General features: G+C 43.8%; 1 protein-coding gene and 1 long non-coding RNA gene across 6 annotated transcripts in view; one reads left to right on the top strand and one right to left on the bottom strand.

Moving 5' to 3' along the window:
• The window catches only part of SP2 (Sp2 transcription factor), a 20860-nt gene extending 8602 nt beyond the window's left edge, over nucleotides 1-12258 (bottom strand). Inside the window, exons 1-3 of one of the 4 annotated variants that reach the window (XM_072646184.1) lie at nucleotides 12027-12116; nucleotides 10801-10910; nucleotides 445-524 (exon numbers count right to left, since the gene is read on the bottom strand). In XM_072646184.1, the coding sequence (XP_072502285.1) occupies nucleotides 445-507 (63 nt within the window). In that variant the 5' untranslated portion in view covers nucleotides 508-524; nucleotides 10801-10910; nucleotides 12027-12116. Of the gene's footprint in view, nucleotides 1-444; nucleotides 525-3058; nucleotides 3142-10800; nucleotides 10925-12026 lie in introns of those variants that run through there. The other 3 variants (XM_072646183.1, XM_072646185.1, XM_072646186.1) reach the window with 3 other exon arrangements.
• Nucleotides 12259-12578: 320 nt separating this feature from the next.
• On the top strand, nucleotides 12579-20502 carry LOC140528397 (uncharacterized). 2 transcript variants are annotated; one of them, XR_011975174.1, is made up of 5 exons: nucleotides 12579-12883; nucleotides 13495-13652; nucleotides 13735-13874; nucleotides 16620-16673; nucleotides 20169-20502. It is a non-coding gene; the product is annotated as an uncharacterized lncRNA (long non-coding RNA). The 2 variants fall into 2 exon arrangements; XR_011975175.1 differs by adding an exon at nucleotides 19989-20103 and having other exon boundaries at nucleotides 12878-13652; nucleotides 20218-20502.
• Nucleotides 20503-24216: the final 3714 nt, after the last annotated feature.

Raw genomic sequence — 24216 nt, forward strand, 5'->3', positions numbered from 1 at the left:
CTCTGTTAGAGAGGACAGTAATATCTACCACAGGAGGGAACAGGTGAGAGTGGAGGGAGAAATCAACTCTTCCCTTCCTAGTGTCTAAGAGAGATCCTGCTCCCAAAGACCCTTTAGTAGAACCAGTCATCTTCTGGGACTGACTTTTCCAGGATCTATTCTATAACAGGCAGTGGGGCTTGGTTTGAAGTGGACTTGGGAGTTTTAATCCTGGTTCCACTCCTCACTCACCATATGGGCTACAACCTTAAGGAAGTCACTTAATCTTTCTGGATCTCAACTGCTTTAATCTAACAAATAGAACTAACTATTCCTATTCCTGTTCTTATCTATGAATACTGTGGAAATGGACCCTTATTTCATAGGGTGCTTCTTGGGACACCCAGTACAAGAGGAGCCCATTTTATTTGTAAGAATGTCTGGGCTCATGCAGAGCCCCCTCACCTGGGCAGTGGAGGCAGCAGGCTGCAGGTATTCACTGGGACTGACAGCAGCAGTGGCAGCCATACTGGTCTGTTGATCTTCTGCAAGGAATAGAAAGAAGGGATGAAAAAGAGAACCTCAGGAGGTTTCTCATCTTTGTGTTTTGCTCATCATCCATGTTGACTACCCCAAAATCATGGACAGTGTTTACCCTTTCATATGATACCCCACCTTCAAGTACTGACAGGTCAAACACCTTTCCTAGCTATCTTCTGCTCCTCTAATCAAAATCTGCCACCTATACCCTGGTCTCAATGGACAGCTGCTCCTCTGAGGGACTCACAAGATTTCCAGGACAATGTAAAGACACCCAAGTGTCCCTTCTGTAAGATCAGCCCTGCTGCACAGAGACATCGCCTCCCTCTGCTGGACAATGATAGAAGTGTGGCTCCTATCTGGGATGGAGGAAAATTCAGCTTCTCTGCTAAACCTGACTTCAGCTCAAGCTGAGAGGCTAAGTGCCAGAGGATGGTGCTGCCAAGAATCTTGCTGGACAGAGTGCACCAAGGGCCTTCATCTGTCTCTGGTTGTATGGCACCATAAAGGCAGAGTGGCCCTATAGGTCTGCAGTATGGGGCAGGCACAGATATGTAGTTTATAGTTCATAAACAAAGTGAACAAAAAATGAATTTGCCATTTTGACACCAAGTTTCCTAAGTGTCACCAGGGGCTTGAGACTGGAATGGAAGTGTATAACTTGCTCAAAAAGAAGCTTCTAATAGTAAGGGTGAAAGAATAGCATCAAATGACACAGTACGCAGAAGGAGATACAGAATAAAAGTAGAAAAACATCAGTGCTATTGCCGCAAGAGTACACTAACATGTGGACAACATTTTCCTAGAACAGACTACAAAGCTGGATCAGAGGATGACATGCCTAAAATCAGAAGGAGCTCTAGTGATCAGAAGTCATGTCCTCAGGCCCCACAGAGAGTAAATGACAGAACTGAGTTTCAAACTCTGGTCCTGTGCTTTAAGTTCAGCCCTCTCTCCAATATCCCATGAGGCCTCCCTGGTGCAGAAAACAAGAAAGGCAGTGATGGGGGACTTGAGATAGACATCATACAACCAACATTTACTAAGAAGCTACCACATACAATGGTACTATGTTGGACACTGAAGGGGACAGAAACAACATGGCCCTTGACTTCAAAGACAACCTTATACAACCTGGTCTCCCCTGCTTCCTCATCACCACCCAGTCACTGTGCCTAAGACGGTGCTCATTCCTTGGCCTCTGAGAGAGGGCAGACCTCATTCCTTTCCTGAATTCCACTCTGGCATCATCAGCTACCCAATGGACTTCTCCATGTGGATGCCTCAGAGATATTTCAACTCCCACAGTATCCCATACACTACTAATCATTATAAAGCCCCCTCTTGCTAACTTTCCTATTTCTGTTGAGGGTGCCTCCATTTTTCCTGCTCCCAGGTTCAGACCCTGTAAGTCATTCTCAATTCTTTGCTCTCACTTAACCTTCATCAGCAATCAAGGGCCAGGTCTGGCTAATTTTACCTCTACAACCTATGTTTTCTCCACTCGCACCACAAATAACATTACTTCAAGCGGATTACCTTCTCCCCTGAACTACAGCTGCAACTAGCCCATCCCTCTCTCCAATCCACACAGATGTCAAATTGGTATTCCTACAGCATACTCCTCATCATGTCATTTCCCTGCTCAAGAAGCTTCAGTGGCTCCCTATTGCCTCAAGAATAAAATACAAACTCCTCTGTCAGGCACTTAAAGCTCTTCCTAGTTCAGGCTTGTTTGCCCTTCCTCTCCCTCCTGCAGTCTGTGTTCCAGTCAAACTTGTCTCCCACATATGACAGTCCACATCCTGCTCTGGGGTCTGCCATATACCTGCTTATTTCTAGTTCTTAGAATCTCCTATCTCAGCCCAGGTGTTACCTTGTACAAGAGCCTGTCCAGATTCCCACAGCTATTAGTGCTCTCCCCACCCCATTTTTTGGCACTTCTTTTTAAATGATTTACTTGCATACATTCACTGCCCGACCCCCCCCCCCCCCCCAGGAAAACTAAGCTCCTGGAAGGTTGCTTTCTTGCCTTTTCATCCCCAGCAATCAGCACATAGGGACATAAGAACTTAAGAAGTAAACTGAGACCCTAGTCCTAAAGGGAATGGTGCAGACTGGGAGTATTTACTATGGGGGGAAGAGAGATTTAGGTCTGCCCTGGGGATGACAAGGTTAGGGTCTGCAGAGGGCATATGACAGGTTACCCTTGGAGCCAGGCTAGGCAGGGAAGTCAGAGGAAGAATGGCATGGAGTTGCTGGGAGAAGAAAAATGAAGGGACGAAAAGGGGATCGGGATGCCTCTCGGACAGCAAACATGGCTATGGGTGGAGAGGTAGAGTTGGTATATTTTACAGTCAATTTTTAAGTTTCTCTTGTAGCAGGTCAGGGATGAGAACCCTGTAAGATTATCTTCTCCCTCCAACTATAGTTGTGGGGCCATGTCAAGGTTTTAAGTACCATGGGATGTGAGACCCTTTATTATTAAACAGAAGCAAAGAAAATACCAAGGCAAAACAAAAAACAAACCCAAACCAACCTGGCAAATATTAATGATGATATGACCCCCTTCCTTTCTTGATGATCTTCACTGAAAACATTGCTGTCCCGCTGGCTGCTCCTAATGAGATGATGAGGAAAAGGTACTTGTTTCCTAGCCAGCTTTGGTGGTGGCCAAACAAGCTGCCCTAGATGATTAAGACTACAGCAGACAACAGCATCCCATGGGGCACTGTTACTCCCCCTAAAAGTAGAGTATCTAATAAAATGGTGAACAGAGAAAGTAAAGAATTGCTCTCTCAGCAGGCTACTACATTTGATTTAATTCCTACAAAGAAGAACTGATTGGCAAAACTGAAAAAGAAACTGACCATATGACTTTATAAATGTCAGAGCTAGGGATGATGACAGAGTCAGAATTATTTCAAAGAGTTCAAGAAAAAGACAGAAAGCTATGTCCTGTGGCCAAAGACCCTGAAAGGAAAAAGTTTAAGAGGGAACAGATTCTTAAAAAAAAATTCTGACAATACAAATTATCTTCATAAAGAAGAAAGGGATGGCACCTAAAGCACTTCCCAGAGAGCACTCTGACAAGCTGAGATATTTATATGGCATGTACAAAAAAATGCAAGATGGGCACCTGCCAAAAGTCAAATCCAAGAGAGCTGCATGAACTGATGAGAAGTGTAAGGCTTATAAAAAGTGCTTCATATAATAAAATGGATTGTTGAAGAAATATGAAGTACAAGTAAGGATCACACTGTTTTGGGGGGAGAAAGTATATTAACAATGATAGAGAAAACTGCTCCACTCATATTTTGCTTTCGTCTTCTCCAAGGAGAATGATCAGAAAAGGATAAAACAAATATAATTATGAGGGAATTAAAGCCCAAGGTGGGAAAGAATACGGTCGAAGAGGATCAGGCTGCTTTAAGTAGGTTTAAGATTCCAAGCCCAAATGAATCACATCCCAGGGGGCTGAAAAAAATGGCTGAATGTGACCATGGAAATACTGTCAGTAATCTTTAAGGAATTATGGTGAAAAGGAGAGGTGCCAGAAAGCTGAAGATGAGCAGATGTTTTCAAAACAAAATAAAGGTAGATTTCTCCAGCATGCTGACTGATGCCCTTTTTGTCAATTCCCAAGAAAATGTTAGAATGAATTCTCTAAGAGGTGGTTTGTAAGCCCTTTGAAGGATGGGTTTGTTTCATTAACAATGAGTCATGCCGAGCTGGTCTTAATACTATGGATGCAGGATATCTTAATTTTTGCAAGGTGTTTGATAAAAGTTTCTCATGATCTTATTATGGACAAGACAGGTTGAAGAGAAAGAGTATAGTGGTTGGATTCACTGCCAGCTGAACAACTGTATTCAAGTACTACATGGATGTGAGGAATTCTGATGCCTGAGGGTTCAGGATGCAGTCCTGTTCTGTTCAAAATCCATAGCTACTACATGCTTATAAAATTTACAGGTGACACAAAGTAGGAAGGAATAGCTCACATGTGGGAGGACATAATTAAAGCCCAAATATATCTCAACAGTCTGGAATATCAGGCCAAGGCAAAAAAGGATCTTGGGCAGGGATCTACATAAAGTCCTGTGTAGGTATATGAGCCAACAGTGTGAGGAGACCAAGAAAATAGTGAATGCAATCTTAGTCTACATTAACGTAAGTATAAAGACCATCACAAGGAAGATACTACTCTATATACTGATCAAACAACATCTTGAGAGATTATGTGCAGATACATTTTTAAAGAAATACTAACAAACTAGAGCAGACCCTAAGGTCTGTGACTAGGCTGAAGGGGTCCTAAAACCATGTCACAGAGGGAACAGTTGAAAGAATTAAGGATGTTTAAACAAGAGAGGAGAAGACTTAGGAAGGGTATGCTATATCTTCAAATATATAATAGCTTGCTATGTAAAAGAATGATTCGACTTATTCTGTGGAGCTCTGGAGGGCAGGACTAGGGTTTGTGGGTAGAATTTATAGGTAGGCAGATTTAAACTTAGTAGGAGGGGAGATGTTTAAACATTAAGAGCTATCCAAAAATGGAATGAGCAGCCTTGTGAGGTAGTGAGCACCCTGTGACTTCAAGCAGAGACTAGATGACCATCTGTCAGCGAGGCTACAGAAGGGATGCACTGGGAGGAAGCTGGATTAGATGGGGCCCTCAAAGATCCCCTTCTCTGTCATTAATAAACACAGACACACACAGACACAGACAGACACAGACACACAGACACAGACAGACACAGACACACAGACACACACAGACAGACACACAGACACAGACACACACACACACACAGACACACACACAGACACACAGACACACACACACACACACACACACACACACACACACACACACACACACACACACACACACACACACACACACCCCACCCCAACCCACCAACCATACTCCCCACAAATGTTTGTGAATGTATCTTCCGCAGGGTCTAGGGAAACAGAACCACCTGAAATTCTACAGGAAGAAAATAAGGCATTTCCTCTAAATCTTTGAAAAGGAACAAAGGTCTAAAAGAGACACAAGAAGTTAAAACTGCCATACTATGACCCAAAGCACTTCAATAGGTAATAAAATCTCAAATTGGAATTTAGGATAATTTGGAACTAAGGAGGGCTTAGGTTATAAAGATACAAGCTGTGTTTTTCAAGAAGTGCTAATGATTACTGAAACAATCTGTGGCTTTAAAATTTTTGCGGCAAATTTCTCTGATAATGGTCGGCTCTCCAAGACAGATAAGGAACTGATACAAATATATGAAAAGAGTGATCCCTTAGTAGATAACGGGTCAAAGGATACGAAAATACAGTTTTCAAAAGAAGAAATGTAATCTATCAACAACTACATGAAAAAAATTATCCAAATCATTACTAATAAGAGAAATGCTAATTAAAATAACTGATTCTATCTCATACCCATCAACACAGCAAAGATGACAAAAGAAAGGAAAATGCCCATTGCTAAAGGGACTGCGAAAGGGTCCCTCTCTTCCAGAGAGCAATTTGGAAAGATATTCCCAAATTTACTTTATTCAGTGATATATCAATACTAAACATAAACCCCGTCCCAAAGGTCAAAACGGGTGAGGTTCCTACATACAAGAACATTAACAAAAGCATTTTCTTGTGTGGTAGGAAAGAACAGAAAGCAAAGTGAGAGACCATCGGTGAATGTTACAAATTCACAAAGACCTGGGAAGGTTTGTGGAAACTAATGTAGAGTCAAATGAGCAGAAGCAAAGAATAATTTACACAGTGATGACAGTGATGTAAAGGGAAAGCAACTCAGAACAACTTTAGAACTTTGATCAATACAATGGTCTGTCAGTCACAGTCTCAAAAGGCTGATGACACATGCTTTCCACCCCTGGGAAGAGAATGAGACACACATTTTCAAACACAGCTGATGTTTTTATTTGTTATGCTTGACTACAATTATTTGTTAAGTGGGAGGGTGCTTCTGTTGGAGGGGATCAGGCAAGGAGAACCCAGGGATAGTGATGGTGATGTAGAAAAAAGAGCACTAAGGAATTATTAAAAGTCCACAGGAGAGAGAAGAGGGAAGTTCCGGAGACACAAACAGGACAGTTTTGTTACTAACATATTAAATTTAATACATATTTTTAAAAAATTTATGTAACAGAAGTTCAGATTCACATACAATTCTTTTTTCCTGTTTCTTGAATATTTGTACTTCACATGTTGGTAAAATTCATAATAAAAAAGAATTTTAAAAATATTCAAGTTGTGAATCTCAGCTTTGCTTTTAAGGGTCAAATCCACACCCAGACCCCTACGTGGATTTTCTCCCCTCATGTATTTTGATCATCCTGGTGACGATTTGGGGGCCAGGAGAGAAGGCATATGTATGACATTTCCTCTGGAGGAATTTCAACTGCTTGCAACATTCATTCTGTAGGATATTTTGGTCAGCTTGGCCAGGCCTGATGCCAGCAAAGCAGCTTCTCAGTCCAGGCTTTCTTTGTGACCCCTACTGAAGGGATTCATGGCTGATGGGGGAGAACCAAGCTCAGGCTGGTTCTTTAGAATAAAGTTGAACTATCAATGGCTGTAGAGAAATGGATCAATAGGGCTGGTTTAGATGGAAACGTCAGATCAGTAAGCAGATTCCAAACCAAGCTTACATACATCTCAGGGACAACTTTATAGTCATTCTAACAATCAGCTGAGAAGTTAAGCTCTTCAACAAACAAATGCAAAAAAAGGGGTGTGATTCTATAGTACCAAGCATAAGAATGCAGAGACTGTGATCTTTCGGTGTAGTAGGCCAGGAAAGTACGCTAAATAACAAAGATTTTGTCTTTGCAAAGATAAGGAATAGAATGCCACTCTCCACATGATCATTTGTAAATGACACACATTTCAACCCAAAGTCAAACTTTTCCAAATGAGTGAGACCTTACTTCTGGAGAGAGATAGGTTTCCTTTAAGAAAAGGAAGAAAAAATACAGACAAATAGATTTATCTAGCCATGCTCCTGTTAACTGAAGTGGTTGGCTCAGCTGGCCAGAGTACCTGGTGCTAATCAGAGGTTGTCTCCCCACACAATTCAGTTAAGCTGTGCTCTCTCCCAGTACCAGAATGAATAACCCCCTTATCTTAATCAGTCCATCTCACAAATGACATTGTTTGCAAACTCAACTGAATGATTCAATGCAACCCAACCCCACTGCTAAAGAAACAATATATGCATCATTTTCACAAAGCAGAAAATCTATTTCGCCCTTCCCGATTTAATATATTTTAAGAAAGTCGTTTTCCAGATAAAAGTAAGGAGTCCTGATAGGTGATCTACACAATACAAGTAACTCACTTGCCTGTTCCCACCCCATTCATTTCTTTTTAGCTAATGAGGGTCTTTCATTTGTGGGTTTAAACAATGTCTGGGTTTTGTTCAGATTAGAGAGGAGTCTGTAGAAACTGGGCCAGAGATGAGGGGTTAGCACTCAAGGCTCTTCAGATCTGACAGAAAAATTCCACTCACAGGGGCTGGCAAACTGCAAATAGTTGTGAAAAAATGGTGAGCCTCCACTGGATTTCTTCCTTAAGGGACAGGAGGGAGTCCTTTCCAAAGGACTAGGATTATGCAGGGACTTTCCAAGTCCCTCTCCCCACACTGCTATCATTATTTGTGATAACCACTCACCCAATTATCTAAGGCAAGAATCCATTTATGCTATGTGAGGGGTGATAGCATCGACTCCTCAGAAGAGAGTGCTGGTTTACCATTTACATTTTGATGAACTAGGAAAAGATAAAGGATCTACTAAGAACAATACTCTACTCCAACACACAGAAGCCTATGGAAAGGATGACATCTAGAAAATCAGTTGAGAAAGAAGAAAGGGGAGACTCGAAAGGAAAAGTCAGGTGCATTCCCACTCCTCTGCCGTAAGAATAACTCTGAGGCTGGGATGCAATGAATGCAGCTCTAGTAGCGGAAGCCAATGCATGGTGGAAGGTTAGAATCTCGTAGCCCAGTGGCTCCTATTCACTGTCATAAAGAAGACAAGTCACCTGGGTTTACTGTATCCAAGTGTGTGAATTACAGCAGTGAAGCTTCTGCTTAGATAACACAGATGATTCTAATGAAGGAAACAAAGTGAGGACAGGATATGAGATCAACTGAAAAGAGGATTTTAATAGCTAGGTCTGCATGATCTTCTCACGACTCAAACAATTCTGGCACCTCAACGCTGCTTCCAGCTACTCTTGGGTGTGAATTGAGAGGCAAATAAACTGGACACTCAGCAACTTCAAAACCCCTTTCCCTGGGCATAGCACATCATCCAACGGTAAGTCTGCTCAGAGGCCTGTGGTCCCAAGTCAGAAGTGTTTGAGAGTCTTTTGGAAACAATCCTTTATCTGATCATTTTAGACAGAGGGCAGCAAGAGCTTGGCTTTGCCTGGACTGTGCAGGACAATCTTACAGGCACCATAAAGATGGAAGGTGGGTTCTTTCGCAGTCTCCTGGGGAAGCAAAGGAAAAGTCCATCTTCTGCCCTTGGAGTCTGTCAATTGGGACAGATCTACTACAATCCCTACCCTTTAGAAGACCTCCTAGAAAGAGTCAGATTTTTCATATTACTTCTCATTTTCTTCCTTATTTATATTAGTGAGGGCCATAGAAAGATCCATTTTTCCCCCCTCCATCCTATTCACTCACTAGCTTGTGGTAAAAGATCCTTTCTCTTTACCCTAGGTTTTGTAAGCTTTGCCCGCAGGCAATGGCTGGCTTCCATAGATCTGCTAAGGGAATACAACAAGGAAGAAAAACTTCTTGTTTGAGAAGGAAAATTGAAGCTTCAGGAAGAAAAAAAGGTATAGGCTCTAAGGAAGAAGAAATAAAGGGAAAGAGAGCTGCTGTTTACCCACATCAGATGTATTATGGAAAGATTTACTTCTTTTAGGACACACCATAATCTTTTTGGTTTCCCAGCACTGCTTGCATCTAGAGGCTGAGTTTTCTTAATTCATAGGTTGGCTGGAACAAATCCATTAACCAGTCAAAATAGAGGCTCCAGATTATGTCTCCTTACAAACTCTGAAGCAGTTATTGGAGTTACTGTGCACATATTTAACTTCAAGTCTGCAGCCCTGAGGGTTTCAGAGTGTACAGTCTGTCCTGCCCACGGCTTACTCATACAAACAGACTGCTGACTACTCTGTCACTGTAGTCCCAAACTATTAACCATACTCTACGGAGACTTTAAAGCAACGCTTCCCAACCTTTTCCATTCTGGTCTTCTCCACCCATTAATAAAAAGTGGGGTGAGGAGAGAGAAAAAGTTCTTCATTTTAACTTTCTATGACATCTTGTGGCTGGAAGAATCCCAATCATGGAAATCTGGTAGGAGTGTGTGCATTCCTAGAATAAGCAAGGAATGTGGTAGGCCCTTGAGAAGCATATGCTTGATGAGTGTGATTGTGACAGAACCAAAGAGAATGGGGAAAAAAAGAACACAGCTGTGCCCAAGCTAAGGATGTATGAATTCACAGGTTTGCTGCAATGTATGAGGACACTTTTACGACACTCTAAAGTGCTGTGACAAGCTGGTTGGGAAACACTGCTTTAAAGCAAGTTTGTGAATAGTCACTTGTCCCGGGTGAAGAACCATTTAGGACAGGCAAGTAGAAAAAAATAGCTATTCAAATACCAATGACCCACCGAGTAAGGAAGGGTGGGATGGCAAGCTGGTTATCAGGCAGGTTACAAGAAAGCAAGAATGGAACTGGACACTTCACATGCCAAACGATGAAAGTGAATAGTCATTTCACCTATTAATTCTTGCAGTCATTAGGCTCCCCATCATTGTGTCTCTACATGGTTGCCTTGCCTTTTCATTCCTTCAGTCTTTACTGAAAGATCTCCATAGGACCAAACCCTTCATGAAAGAGTAAAAAGAAAGAGCCAATCTATGGGCCACCAGGAGAGATGCCAAATTTTCCTCCAAAATTGGAGTCAATTTTTTATGTGATTTGGCTTCTCTCCCCTGGGGGACAAATAGTCAGATGAGGTAACTGATGAACTAGCCCAACTGTGTCTCCTTGGCAAGGAGTATGCCTTTCACAGCCAAATGGCCTGCTCTTGGAATCCATAGTTGGGTCAGACCAACCCGGTGGAAAAAACAAAAACAAAAAAATACAAAAACAAAAAAAAACCCAAAGAGGAAAAGCATCTGCACAACCAAGTGGAAGAACAAGAATTAGAAAACTTACCAATCGCCCCAGCCAATGAGAATCCATTTCCAACAGGTATTAACGCCTGTTAGAAGCGACTGGAACATTCACATCAGCCCAATTGGTAGGTTGTCTGACAGATTCGCCCCCTTCATTGCGCACAAGAATTTAAAAACAAAACAAGACACTGCAGTTATCTTCATTATTCCAGGAAAAGACGTTTCTTTCTTTGCTTTTCCCTCCGCGTGGGCTCTGCCACCACCTCTACAAGCCTCGGCCTGACAACCTAACTTTCTCGCCACCAGCCAGAACACCAACTCCGCCTTTGGCCCTCCACGGACGCGCAGCCCTCAAGGGGAGCGGGGCACCCTAGCGCTGCCTGAGGCCGTCCATCGCCTCCCTTCCTCCTCGCCCAGCCCAGCAGGCGGCAGAGCTGGGGGCACGGCTTGGAGCAGAACTGCCTGTGCTGACAACCCTGCTGGAGCAAGACGGGACCGCAAAGAAAGAGGAGCCTCAGCAAACACACGCTAAGTAGAGGCCGACTGTGGCCCTCCAGAGTTCATTAAGAAACGATTCAACGGGACAGCACACGGACACCGAGCCCAAGGAAGGCGAGGGCCCGGAGAAGACACGGGTCTGGGGGGTTCTGCTGGGGGTTCATTTGGTACACTGAAATGAGAAGGGAAGGCACCATCCGCTTTATCTTTATTTCTTCGGGGCTCCCTCGGGAAGGCCCCGGCAGGGGGCTTCCTTCCAGACTCCTCCCCTCCCCTCCCAGCTAACGCCCGGGGCGCTGGGCCGCCCCTGGGACCCGACGCTCCTACAGCCGCGCCGGGAGCCTGGGGGGCCTTCGGGGCCCCGCCTCTCCAGGGGAGATGCAACCGCCGGCGCCCACAGCCCCAGCGGGCGGGCTTGGACTGGGGGTGGGGGCGCTGCCTCCCCCCAACGCCCAGAGGGGAGGCTCCGGCCCCGCCCCGAGGACCCGGGGGAGCCCGCTCCGGAAGCGCCGCCCTCCCGCCCAGCGGGCTCCGAGGGGGCGGGGAGTCGAACGCCCCCTTCCGGGTGCCTCCGCCCGGCCGGTCAGCCCCGCTCCTCCTCCGGGCGGGAATCCTCCCTCCCCCGAACCCCCCCTGCGGCCGGGCCCCGGCGTCGGGCCCAGCCCCTGGGGGGAGTCCCCAGCCCCGACCCGCCCTCCCCAAGGCTCTCGGCCGCTTTCTTAGGCCACGGGGGCCAGGAAGACCCCTCCGGCAGCGGCCGGGACCCACCGCTCATTACGACATCTTCCTCCCTGGCCTCCGCCGCCTCCGCCGCCGCCGAGAGCCTGACACCGCCCGCCCCGGGCCCGCCAATCCCAGTGCCCGCCACCGCCCGAGCGACGGCGCCTCCTACCAATGAGAACCCGACCCACAGGGGACCGACAGCCTTTACAACCAGTCGCCAACAGTCTTGGAGAGCGACGCTGAAATCTACCAATCGACTCATGAAATTTCGTTGATGGACAGACTTGCCTACCTACTCGAAGTCAGGTCGAGAATGAGTGACAGAGAGGCTAACCAACGATCCACTAGGCCAAGTCCCACCCCTAATGAGGGTGACGGACGGCGACAGGAAGCCTGGGAGGGTGGAGCTTATCTTCAAAGTGCTTTCCTATTGGTTACATTTGACCCGTCTCCTGACTTCTAACCCCGGAGTTGAGGATTGACCTGTCCTAAAGCCAATCAGAAGCCCTATGATACACCACACAAATAAGCCAAGTAGTCTGGCTAAACACAGCACACACACAGACACAGACACACACACAGACACACAGACACACACACAGACACACAGACACACACACACACACACACAGACAGACACACACACACACAGATACACAGACACACACACACACACACACACACAGATACACAGACACAAACACACACACACACACACACACACACACACACTTTTTAAATTTTCTTCCCCACCTTTCTCCAGCCTTGCCCTCCCAAGTGGCCCAAAACAAAGCTTTGCCAAAACAGCCAACCTCAATTCCCCCTCCCTTCACTACCGCCTTTTCTGACTTGTCTGCCCCCCTACCTGCTGCCATCTTCCTGGAGCCAAGGCTGGGAGGCTGGTGGGTCAATGCTCTTGTCTTTTCAGCATCTGCCAGGGTTGACTCTTCCACTCTTCTCTCTTGTACTTCCTACTAACAGGCAGCCCTTTCTGGTTCCCCAGGCTTTCTCTTTCCCCCCAATCTCATCCTTCCAAGTACCCAGTGTCTTCTTTGCTGGCTCCCTAAGTTCTCTTTAGGGTTCCCTTTCATGGCCTTGTCCTCCTCCTCTACTTTTCTGCTGCTCACGCTTTTCTCTTGAGGGCTCTGCTCTTCTACTTCTCAACCCCCTTCCCTTCTTTGCCTTTCCCTTCTCTTTGCCTGCTTCTCGAGGATCTCCCCTGCTGCTCCTTCTACATGTGGTTACTCTTTGCTCTGACTGTGCCTGTAGGGAGCCCCCACTTCTGAGAGTGTGACATCAGCTTTCACCCACTACAGAGAAGGTTGCAATCCTTCAGCAGCCCTTTCTGATAAAGAGGGTGTGCCTTCTCTTATAAACGAAAGGTTTCTTGCCCAGCCTATAAGGTGCAGTCAAAGAAGAATCCCAGTTTCTTTGCATCCCTTGCATTCATTCACCTGTCTTTCTGTCACCTAAACCCAAGTTGGTTTCCCCTAGAATGACAGCCTGTTCTTAGCTTCCCAGGAGCTAGTGATCTAGCATGGGAATTAGCCCTTGAGGACATGGAGCTGGAGACAAGACCTCAGAAGATCATTTAGAGACCAACTCCCTAATTTTATAGAGAAGTTAACGAAGGCCCAGAGAGGAAGTAACTTGTCCGAAGTTACACTGATAGTAAGTAGCAGAACTTACATTCAAACCCACGCCCTCTGTCTCTAAATCTCTATACTCTCACCCAATCCCCTTTGCCTTTCAGAGACTCACAGAATTTGAATGCTGGAAGCGACTTTATCTGACATCTAATTTAATCCATACATGAAAGGAATCCCCACTATAACATACCCAAGAAGTTCAGCTTGAAGACCTCCAAGGAGGGAGGACCCACCATCTTTTGAGGTAACTTACTCTACTTTTACACAACTCTAACTGTTAAGTTTTTCCTTCCATGGAACTTCAGTTTGCCCCTTGGCATGTTCATCTGTCCTCTAGGGGCAAAAAGAACAAGTGTAATTTCTCTTCCACTTGACAACTCTTTAAATAATTGAAAACAGCTGTAATATCTTCCCTGGATTTTCCATTTTCCAGGTTAAATATGCCCTGTTCATTCAATAGGTCCTCCTCCTATGACTTCTCCTATGACCTCCTCTTTCCTACTATCTCCCTACCTTTGAGCATTTTCTCTGCTAAATAGCTACTCTACCCCATGGGAAATTAAAGGAGTTAACATTTCCTACCATCCCTGGTGCTGTTCTGGAGCAAATGCTGAAAAAGACCTGTGGCTAGTTCATGAATGGATAGTGGGTTTGGGGATTTTTTTTCACCCCACCTTCAGCAGTCATCCAGGATTTCATCCTTGCCTTCTACCAGCATGGGAAATGGAGAAATGAGGTGCTCCCCCTTTCCCTCTAACCATCCAGATAGCCTTCCTCTCTTCTGCCACCTCCCCTTATCCTCTCCTTTGATGCTCACTGATATGCCTCCTCCCATTCATCTACAGCTTCTGTGATCCTCAGCCCTGTTCCTCCATCTCTGGCTAATGGCCCCCTACAAACTGCCACAGAACCTTCAGACAGGCACATTCTAGCCACCCCTCCCCCTCCCTGCCCCATAGTGCAGTGGGAAGAGAGTTGGATTTGGAACCAGAGGGCCTGGGTTCAAATCCTGACTTTTCTACTTATTACTTATGGGACTTCAACTGTATAGACAAGCCTCAGCTTCCTTATTTATAAATGTAACTCTCAATTTTCTGGATGGACAAACAGAGGTCAGATTTGATGATATCCAAGGTCTTTTTCCCTCTCAATCCCAAGATCCTGTCAATTTCCTATTGGCATCAGAGATTCAACTTAGTTATACAAGCATTAATTAGGCTCTTATCAAGTGCCAAGCACTGTGCTAGATGAAAAGACAATCTTTCCTTTTTTTTTTTTTTAACTGGATCTGTAATTTCTTCTGTATGGGGAACTCCCACTTAGGAATTTCCTCTTGCCAATGCTGATCAATAACTTTTCTGTGATTTATAGCACTGAGAAGTTAAACACCTTGCCTAGGGTCATAGAGCCACTATGTGTCAGAGGTGAGATTTGTATCTAGGTCTTCCTGCCTCAGAAACCCTCTCTTTATCCACCTGGACACATTACCTCTTTTCCATTCTCCTTGAGGGAAAGCAATCTGTAGAGAATTGACAAAAATCTATAAAAATTAAGAGCCATTACCCTTGAGACAAATGGTGAAAAAAGAAATATGAACAAACAGTTTTCAAAAGAAGAAAGGCAAATTAGAAACATTCATCTGAAAAATTTTTCAGTAATCATTAGTAAACAGAGGAAGGCAAATTAAAATAACTTCAGAGTCTCACCTCACCCATCAAATTGACAAAGATGGGAAAATTTAGTGTTGGTAGCATTGTGAGAAGAGGAGTATACAAGCATTGTTGGTTGAATTGTGAGGACAGTTCTAGTCTTATCATTTTATAGTCTAGGAAACTGAGGCTTAGAGAGGGGAAGTGATTTGCCCAGGAGCAGAAGGTACTTGATGAGTTGATTCCTATTATGCACATCCTACCGATGAAATTGAACTCATGCTTAGAACATCATTTGGAATCAGAAGACCTAGGTTTGAATCCCATAGCTTCTTACAAGCTGTATGACTTTGGGCATTTGGTCTCAATTACCTTATCTGTAAGATGAAAGATTTGAACTAGATGATCTCTTAGGTCCCTCTACCAGAGGTGAGGAACCTGCAGCCTTGAGGCCACATGTGGCCTTCTAGGTCCTCAGGTGTGGCCTTTTGAATCCAAACTTCACAGAACAAATCCCCTTAATAAAAGTATTCGTTCTGTAAAACTTGGACTTGATCGAAAGGCTGAACTCAAGTATTCAGAAGGCCACATGTGACCTCCAGGCTGCAGGTTCCCCATCCCTGCATCTAAGCTTTAAATCTTATGCTCCCCTTCTTACTGTATCCATAACACTGTGAAGGATTACAGTGAAATGGGCAGGTAGCAAATAACTATTCTCAAGACATAGTGGATAGGGTGCTCTTCATGGAACGAGGAAGACCTGAGTTCAAAATCCTGTGTTGAGGGCCAGGGTGGAGTGCAGTTGACAAGATCAGGATAGATCTTCGGGGAAATTGTTCTTTTGAAACTGTGCTCATTATCATCCGGAATGGCTCTCCATGCCCCCCAGATTGCTGTCTCCCTGAGACAAACAAGAGAATTACAGAAAACAAGGGATATGTAAAATAGATACCCTCTAGGCTCACAGTCTTTAAGATAAGACTGATTAAATTACTAGGGCAGGAGACAAGCAGAATGTCACAGTAGGCTTGCCGGTTTCTGTCTATAAATACGTGGACCCTCAGATCAATACACGGAGTTGGTCTATCTTCTCCCACCTCCCGTGTCTTTCTTCTTCACCACATCACTGAGCCATGTGGGGACACAGGCCGTCCGCTACCTCCAGTACTCATTAGTTCTTCTGGTTGTAAACAAGTCACTTAACTTCCTGAGCCACAGTTTCCTCAGCTGTAAAATTTTTTGTTGTTCAGTTGTTTCTGACTCATTGTGACCCCATTTGGGGTTTTCTTGGCAGAGATACTGGAGTAGTTTGTCATTTCCTTTTCCATTTCATTTTACAGATGAGGAAACTGAGGCAAACAGGGTGGAGTGACTTGCCCAGGGTCACACAACTAGTAAGTATCTAAAGTATTTTATTAACTGCACCACCTAACTGCTCTATAAGGACTAAAAAATACCTGTAGTACCTACCACCCAGGATTGTGAGGTTCAAGTGGAATCATGTACATAAAATTCTTCACAAACCTTTACTACATACATGTCAGTTATTACTACTACTCCTTCTGCTATTACTAATAAACAATCTGATGCCTGGTATGGAGCTAATTTGGGGGGTCTTGAAGGTTATATTAAGGTACTACACAAGCTCTGGTAGGCCGTAGAAAAGCTTTGAAGACTCTAGAGATGAATTGTTATGACTATTGTTCAAAGACTATCCTATCATAGATTGACCACTGGGTAAACAAAAAAATGGTTTTGCCCACAGCAGCTTCCAAAAATAATTTATTAATAATTTATATAATTAATTTTTATATATAGTATATATAAATTTTTATATATAATATATATAAATTTATATAATTTATTAAGTAGCAGAGGGATTGTTCCCTTGACAGGGAACACCTCCATCTAGAAAACCCTCGTTGAAATGCCAAAGATATGACATCTATCAGTATCAAACACTGGAGTGTATGAGAGTAAGAGGGTGACCAGGCTGTAGGACAGCTTGGAGGACCTGGGGATGTTTAGATTAAACTAAAGAACAACTAGGAATGACCACGGTCGTTGTGTTTAAACTATTTAAAGAACTTTCTATTGGAGTGAGAATCTTGCTCTGCTCCGTCAGAGGGCAGAACTAAAGACCATTCGGTGGAAACTGCCGAGAAGCAGCTTTCAGAAGGATAGAAGGAAAAAGTTACTAACAATTGTGGTTGACTAAAAGTGGAAATGACTCCCTGGGGAAAGCCCCAGTCCCTGGAGGTTTTCAAGAGGACACAGGATGACCACTTTCTTAGTGGCGATAGAATGCTGGGCCTGAAGATAGGAAGACTGAGTGCAAATCCAGCCCCCGACACTAACCTAACTGTATGTGACCCTGGGTAAGTCACTTTACACATCTCCTTCGGTATCCTGTCTGTAAAATGAGGTGATAATAATAGCACCTTCCTGACAGGGTTTTTGGGAGGATCTTAATGAGATAATGTTTTCAAGTGTCTGGCACATTATAGTTATTAATAAACTCCTATTTCCTTCCTTGTCTGGAGTGTTGTAAAAGAATTCAGGCTAGGGTTGGTCTGTATGATCTGAGCAGCTTCCACTTTTTTTCCCCAATGTCACAATCAGGAGTTCTTTCTTAAGGTCTCAGACTTAATCTCTTTTATTGAATTTTAAGCTTCTCTAAAGTATTAAGCATTCTTCCTTATTTTCTTCTTCATTACCACTGGGAATCAGGACAACCAACCTAGGGCAACTAAACTGACAGTCTTGAGAACTGCCTGGAATACTAAGAGGTAAAGTAATTGCCTGAGGTAACACAGTATATGTTAGAGGCAGACCCTGACCCAAATCTTCATGATTCCATACTCTAGCCACTATTCTCAATATTTTTCAAGCTTTCTGATTTTTGTGGTTAGGCCGTTTCAGTTATTTCCATGTATTCACGACCCCATTTGGGGTTTTCTTGGCAGATACTGGAGTGCTTTTCCATTTCCATCTCCAGTTCATTTTACAGATGAGGAAACTGAGGCAAACAGTGATTTGCCCAGGGTCACACAGCTAGTGAGTGTCTGAGGCCAGGTTAGAACTCAGGTTGATGAGCCTTCTTGACTTAGCTGCCTCATTCTTCCTCATATCCAGGCTAACTTCTTTAGCCCTGCTTTCCTCCTGAGGAATCTGTGAGGACAAATATTTCTGGCTATGGAACACTGAGTATCTGGGGCTTTCATTCCACTTTAGTCACTCTCTCCCCAGGCCACAGGTTCTTGCTTCAGTGCCAACTGTGTGCCTAGACCTAGACGAAATTGTATTGGGAAGCTGGAAGACCTCCAAACTCTTCATAGTCTCTATCAGTAGGAGCTGAGTTTCTTGGACCATTCTAGGTAATATGAGCCATTTTAGCTTGGAAAGACCTAATGCATCTAATGAAGAGGTTCTTAACCTTTGTGGTGCAATGGGCCCTGCTGACAATCTGATGAAGCCTATAGAGTCCTTCTCAGAATAATGTGTGTTGCCTATAGTCATACTGAAGGGAATGCCAAATTTTAGTTAGAGGTTAGAGAAAATAAATATGTACTCCCCCCACCCCCCAAGTTTCTGGACCCATGAAATCCATGAATGTTAGCTTATGTCTACTGTGGACAAGAGAAGGCTTAAAGGGGGCACACTATAGCTATCTTCAGATATTTGAGGTTTGTCCTGTGGAAACAGGATGAGACTTGTTCAGTTTGACCCTGAAAGCAAAGCTGAGACAAATGGGTGGAAATTATGGAGAGCACACATTGGTTCTACATGAGGAATGCATTCCTAATAAAAGGGAAGAAAGCAGACCCAACACAGTAATGCGCATCCTAGCTAGAGTGCTGGGCTGGAAAGATGTGGGCCTTGCACTCCATCTCCGCTGAGTAGTTGTGTGACCCTGGCCAACCCTGAACATTTCTGGACTTCAGTTTCCTTCTTAGTTTGTTTTTAAAGCAGGGGGAGGACATTGAGCCTTCCAAGGACTCCTCTAGCTCTAAATTTATAACTGTCCAAAAAGACAACCTCAAACTGCAAGAGGCTGCAGGTTGAATACAATGGAATAGGTTGATGTGACCCAGATAAATTTGCAGCACACGATCTTCATTTTCTTGTCCTTAGTAGAATGTAAGTTCCTTGAAGACAGAGACTGTTTCATTTTGGTCTCTGAATACCCAGCGCACAGCAAAGTACCTTACATATGCTGTTGTTCAGTCATTTTTCAGTCGTATTTGACTCTGTGACTCCATTTGGATTGATTGATTTATTTGCAAGGATGCTGGAGTGGTTTGCTATTTCCTTCTCCAGCTCATTTTAGAGATGAAGAAACTGAGGCAAACGGTGAAGTGCCTTGTCCAGGGTCACACAGCTGGTAAGTGTCTGAGGGCAGATTTGAACTCAGGAAGATGAGTTTTCCTGACTCCAAGCTCAGTGCTCTATCCACTGTACCACCTACCTGCCTCCTTTGCATGTAGTAGGTGCTGAATAAATAAATATTTAATTGGATTAAAAAAAGCCCTAAACTCTACATTGTGATTTAAAGTCTAAAGTTACACGAATGGTCAGTTACACAAATTCTTTTGTGTTGTTTTGCTTAATAATTTTCAGAGAATATACTTTGTGGGTTTTTTTCCTGTGTTTGTTTATGCTAGTCTGCTTTGTTAAAACAAAAGTTAGCTTTTTTTTTAACCCAACAGTTCCTACAGTGGAATGGGCCACCTTGGAAGGGCTCCTTCCCTTGCGCCAGAAGCTTTCATACAAAAGCAGTAGGAACACTTGCCAGGAATGTTAGAGAGGAGATTATCATTTCAGGTATGGGTTGGATTAAATAATCTTTGAAGTCCTTTGAATTCCAAGATTCTGTAATTCTTTTGTAGGATGGAGGGAGCTGGTGACATCACAGCTGTTTCCATCTTTTATCACCAGGGGGAGCTCATGCTATTTACAAATGGCCGGTTGGCCACGCTGTCCAGGCTGGGCAGATGTGGTCTGGAGAGTTTTGCTGCTGATGAGAAGAATCCCAAGGAGAGGGGATGGGATCACAAGGCTCTCTTTGCAAAGCCCTGCCTCTGCTCATTCTCTTCAGTCACCCAGCCAGCCACTTTTTCCATAAACATTTCTAAAGAGCCTGCTCTTTTGCAAGAGACTGTGCTGGATGATCAGGCGGCTGAAAATGAAATAAAACAGAGCTTTTTGCCCTCATAGGGCCAACCATTCCTCTTTATGACTTTTTGACCACCCCTTACCCCAAATCCTCCAGTATATACCTAACACCACTGCCCTCTTTTGGCCTTTCCCGGTACTAATGTCTACAGCTGCACACAGTTAAGTCAGGTGTTGTATCCTTTCTCTCTGAAAGTTCCCCTAGGGAGAAGATTGCATCTCCTTTCCATTTCAGATCCCTCTCATTTTCCTCAATACTTCTTATATCTTCTCCCTCGTGCTGTATGATTCCCTAACTAAGCGATTGTAAGGAATCCTTCCATCCTCCAATCTCTCAGACAACTGTTTAGAGACCACTTTTATGCACTTGGCATATTCCACCTTGAATTATGATTCTTTTGGTAAAAAGTGTCACTCCCATGCTAGACGATATAAGTTCCTTGAGGTCTGAGTCTGGATGCTGTTTCTTTTTCGGTATGCCCCATGGTGCATTGTATGTAGTGAGCATTTAATAAGTGTTGGTTGAATTGAATTACCTTACTTCAGTCCCTACCACTCTCTGATTAGTGTTGCCTAAATTCTTGCTTTTCTCTGCCCCTCATGCTCACCCAAGCTCCTGTCCCTTTTCCCATGAAAAGCCCCATGATCTTGAGAGTAAAGGCCAGAGCAGGGGAAACTTTGTTGAATAACTCTGTTGCAATGAATGCAGCATTTTGGGATTAAAGGATGATGGTTCAGCCCCTGGCTCTTCCATTTACTACTTTCAGCGAATCACTGTGGCTTAGTTTCCTTATCTACGAAATGAGTATGTTGGACTAGATGCCCTCCACCTTTTCTTCGAGGTCACAGATATTAGTTATCTACTTCAGTGACCCAAGACAACTAATTCAACACCTCAAACACGGTTTATGCTTAGGAAACAGGAGATGGTATTGGTAACAGCAATAAATATTAATGACAACATTGAGACCAACAAAAGGGTGTGAGATAGATTCTAATGATCCCCTTCCTTTATAGATTTCCTTCTCTCCCTAGACACTTCAGAGGCATTACCCAATTAGCCCTTCTAATCTCCCTAGAGGGAATAATTAACCCCATTTTACAGATGGGGAAACTGAGGCTCAGATAAGGTGAGAAAACTGGAGCCAGAATTTGAATTAATGTCTCCTAGAGCACTTTTTCTCTTCTCCCATTCCCTTAATACACACACACACACACACAAACCCTGGACTGCTAGGGGTTTAATATCTAGGAGAAATTCCCATCTTCTCAGAGGATAATTTATTGAACAACTAGTCTCTTCTCCTAGGTAGGGTATATTATGATCACAAGTGAGTATGTTGTCTTAGACTTTAGCATAGGACCAACTGTGAAGGTGTTTAGACTTTCTGAGAGTTTTTTCTCCCATTCTATCAAAAACATCCAGGTCTCAGAGGGGAAACCATCAATACTTAGCATTTTCAGGCTTCAGGATCCTTTTGGGGTTCAGGAAGGAAATCCCAGCCCCTAAATAGGAGTATTCAGCAGTAACTAAACATTGTAAAGAGTAGTGAGAATGACTAATGAGTTGACAGTTTTAATACTGGAGACTGAGAAATTTTACCCCTTCTCATCTCTCCCAACAGAGTCTCTCTTCTGAGCTCCGTTCTGTCCCCCCTCACCATTACCAACTACCTATTAGACACCTCAAAATGACATCTCAAGCAGAATTCGTTATCTTTTCCCCAGATCTACCCTTCTGAACACCTCCATTTCTGTCAAAATTACTACCACCCTTTCAGTCACCCAGATTTGAGAGTGTAGTGTTATCCTTAATTTCTCCCTCCTCAGCCAATATATTCATTCACTTGAGAGATCTTGTCAACTCTAGCCCCACAACTTTGTTCATATTCATTTCTTTCTCTCTTCTCAGCTGACCACCATTCTTTCACCTAGATGGTTGCCATAGACTCCTAATTGGTCCAATTTCCAGGTCCTCCACATAATCTACCAGAGCATAGATCTGACCACGTCACTCCCTGTTCAAGAATAAAGAAGTAACTCCCTATTACCTCTAGAATCAAATACCAGCTTCTCATCTGGCATTTAAAGTTCTTCCCAGCCCAGCTCCCACCTAAGTTCCCAGTCTTATTATACATCACTTCTCTTTATGTACTCTCCAGTCCAGCCAGACTGGCTTACGTGTCATTGCTCATGCAGGACGTAACCTTTTCCATCTCTGTGCCCACACCTGTAATGCATTCCCTTCTCACTTAGAATCCTTAGTTTCTTTCAAAGTTCCTCTGAAGCCTTACCTTCTAAATGGAGTCATTCCTAATTACTCCCAGTTACTGGTTCCTTGTCTGCCACCCTCCCAAATGACCTTGATTTGTTTTGTATGAGATTTGTAGAGGTTGTGCCTCAGATCCAGGAACTCCTGGATTCAAAGTCTGTCTCTCACAGAAATTGGCTGCGTAACCCAGGATAGGTTGCTTAACTTCTCAATGCTCTAGGCAACTCTCCTGAGGCAGAGAAAGCACCGGTCTGCATTGGGAAAGGGAGTTTCTTCATCTAAGATGCCTCCACATTGAAACTCTACAAATCATTCATTCCATAGTTTTCTACTCCCTGAAACTATATCTCCACTTCCTATTCCCTTTGTACATATTGTTTCCCCCAGGAGAGCTCTCTGTTTAATTTTGCCTTTGTATTGCCTGTCCAAGGGTGGGGAACCTGCAGCCTTGAGGCCACATGTGGCTCTCTAGATCCTTTGGTGTGGCCTTTCGTTTGAGTCCAAGTTTTACTAACAAATCCTTTTATTAAGGAGATTTGTTCTGTGAAGTTTGGATTCAAAGGACTGTACTCGAGGACTTAGAGGGCCATATGTGGCCTCGAGGCTGCAGGTTCCCCACCCCTAACACAGTCTCTGGCACTTAAGAAGTGCTGATTGATTGACTGATAAAAACCTTAGGGACAAGGGATTTTGTTATTCATCACCATGTCCTTACCATGCAAAACTAAGAGCTCCCTTAAAGTGACAGGCATATATCTTTTCCCCATTAATAAAACCCAGAGGGAAAGTCAATAATGGGTAGAAGTGGGGAGAAAGAAGAGCTTCCATGCCATCCCTTAACTAAAGAAACATTTTCAAGCACCTACTATGTATAAGACCCTGTGCTCGGCACTGGAAATATGGAGACAAAAACAGAACAGATCTTGTCCTCAAGAAATTTACAGTCTGCCGAGAGATGTAACCTGTACTCACATAAATACCTACAAGATCTTTTGAGGGAAGAGAGAGACAACTGCAGTGGGAAGAAGTGGGGTTAGGAAAGGCTTCCAGGAGGAGATAACCCCTGACCTGAGCCTTGAAGGAGACTGAAGTGTCTAAGAGACAAGATAAGAAGCAAGAGAGTTCCAGGCACAAAGGCATCAATATGGGAGAGAGAACATTGAATTCAAGAAATGGCAAGTCATCCCTTTTGGTCTGACCATAGAATGTGAAGAAAAGTTATATGAAATATGACTAATGTGGAAATATGTTTACACGATTGCACATGTATAACCTATATCAGGATTGCTTGCTGTCTTGGGGAGGCAGGGGGAGAAGGGAGGGAGGGAGAAAAATTTGGAACTCAGAATCTTATATAAAATGAATGTTGAAAACTATCTTTACATGTAATTGGAAAAAAATAAAATCCTATTTACCAAAAAGAAAGAAAGAAAGAATTAGAGGGAAAGTGAGCGTCAGTGGTGATTTCTTTGAGACTAAGAAAGGTACAT

Source organism: Notamacropus eugenii, chromosome 2 (assembly GCF_028372415.1).
Source record: "Notamacropus eugenii isolate mMacEug1 chromosome 2, mMacEug1.pri_v2, whole genome shotgun sequence".
Taxonomy (NCBI): domain Eukaryota; kingdom Metazoa; phylum Chordata; class Mammalia; order Diprotodontia; family Macropodidae; genus Notamacropus; species Notamacropus eugenii.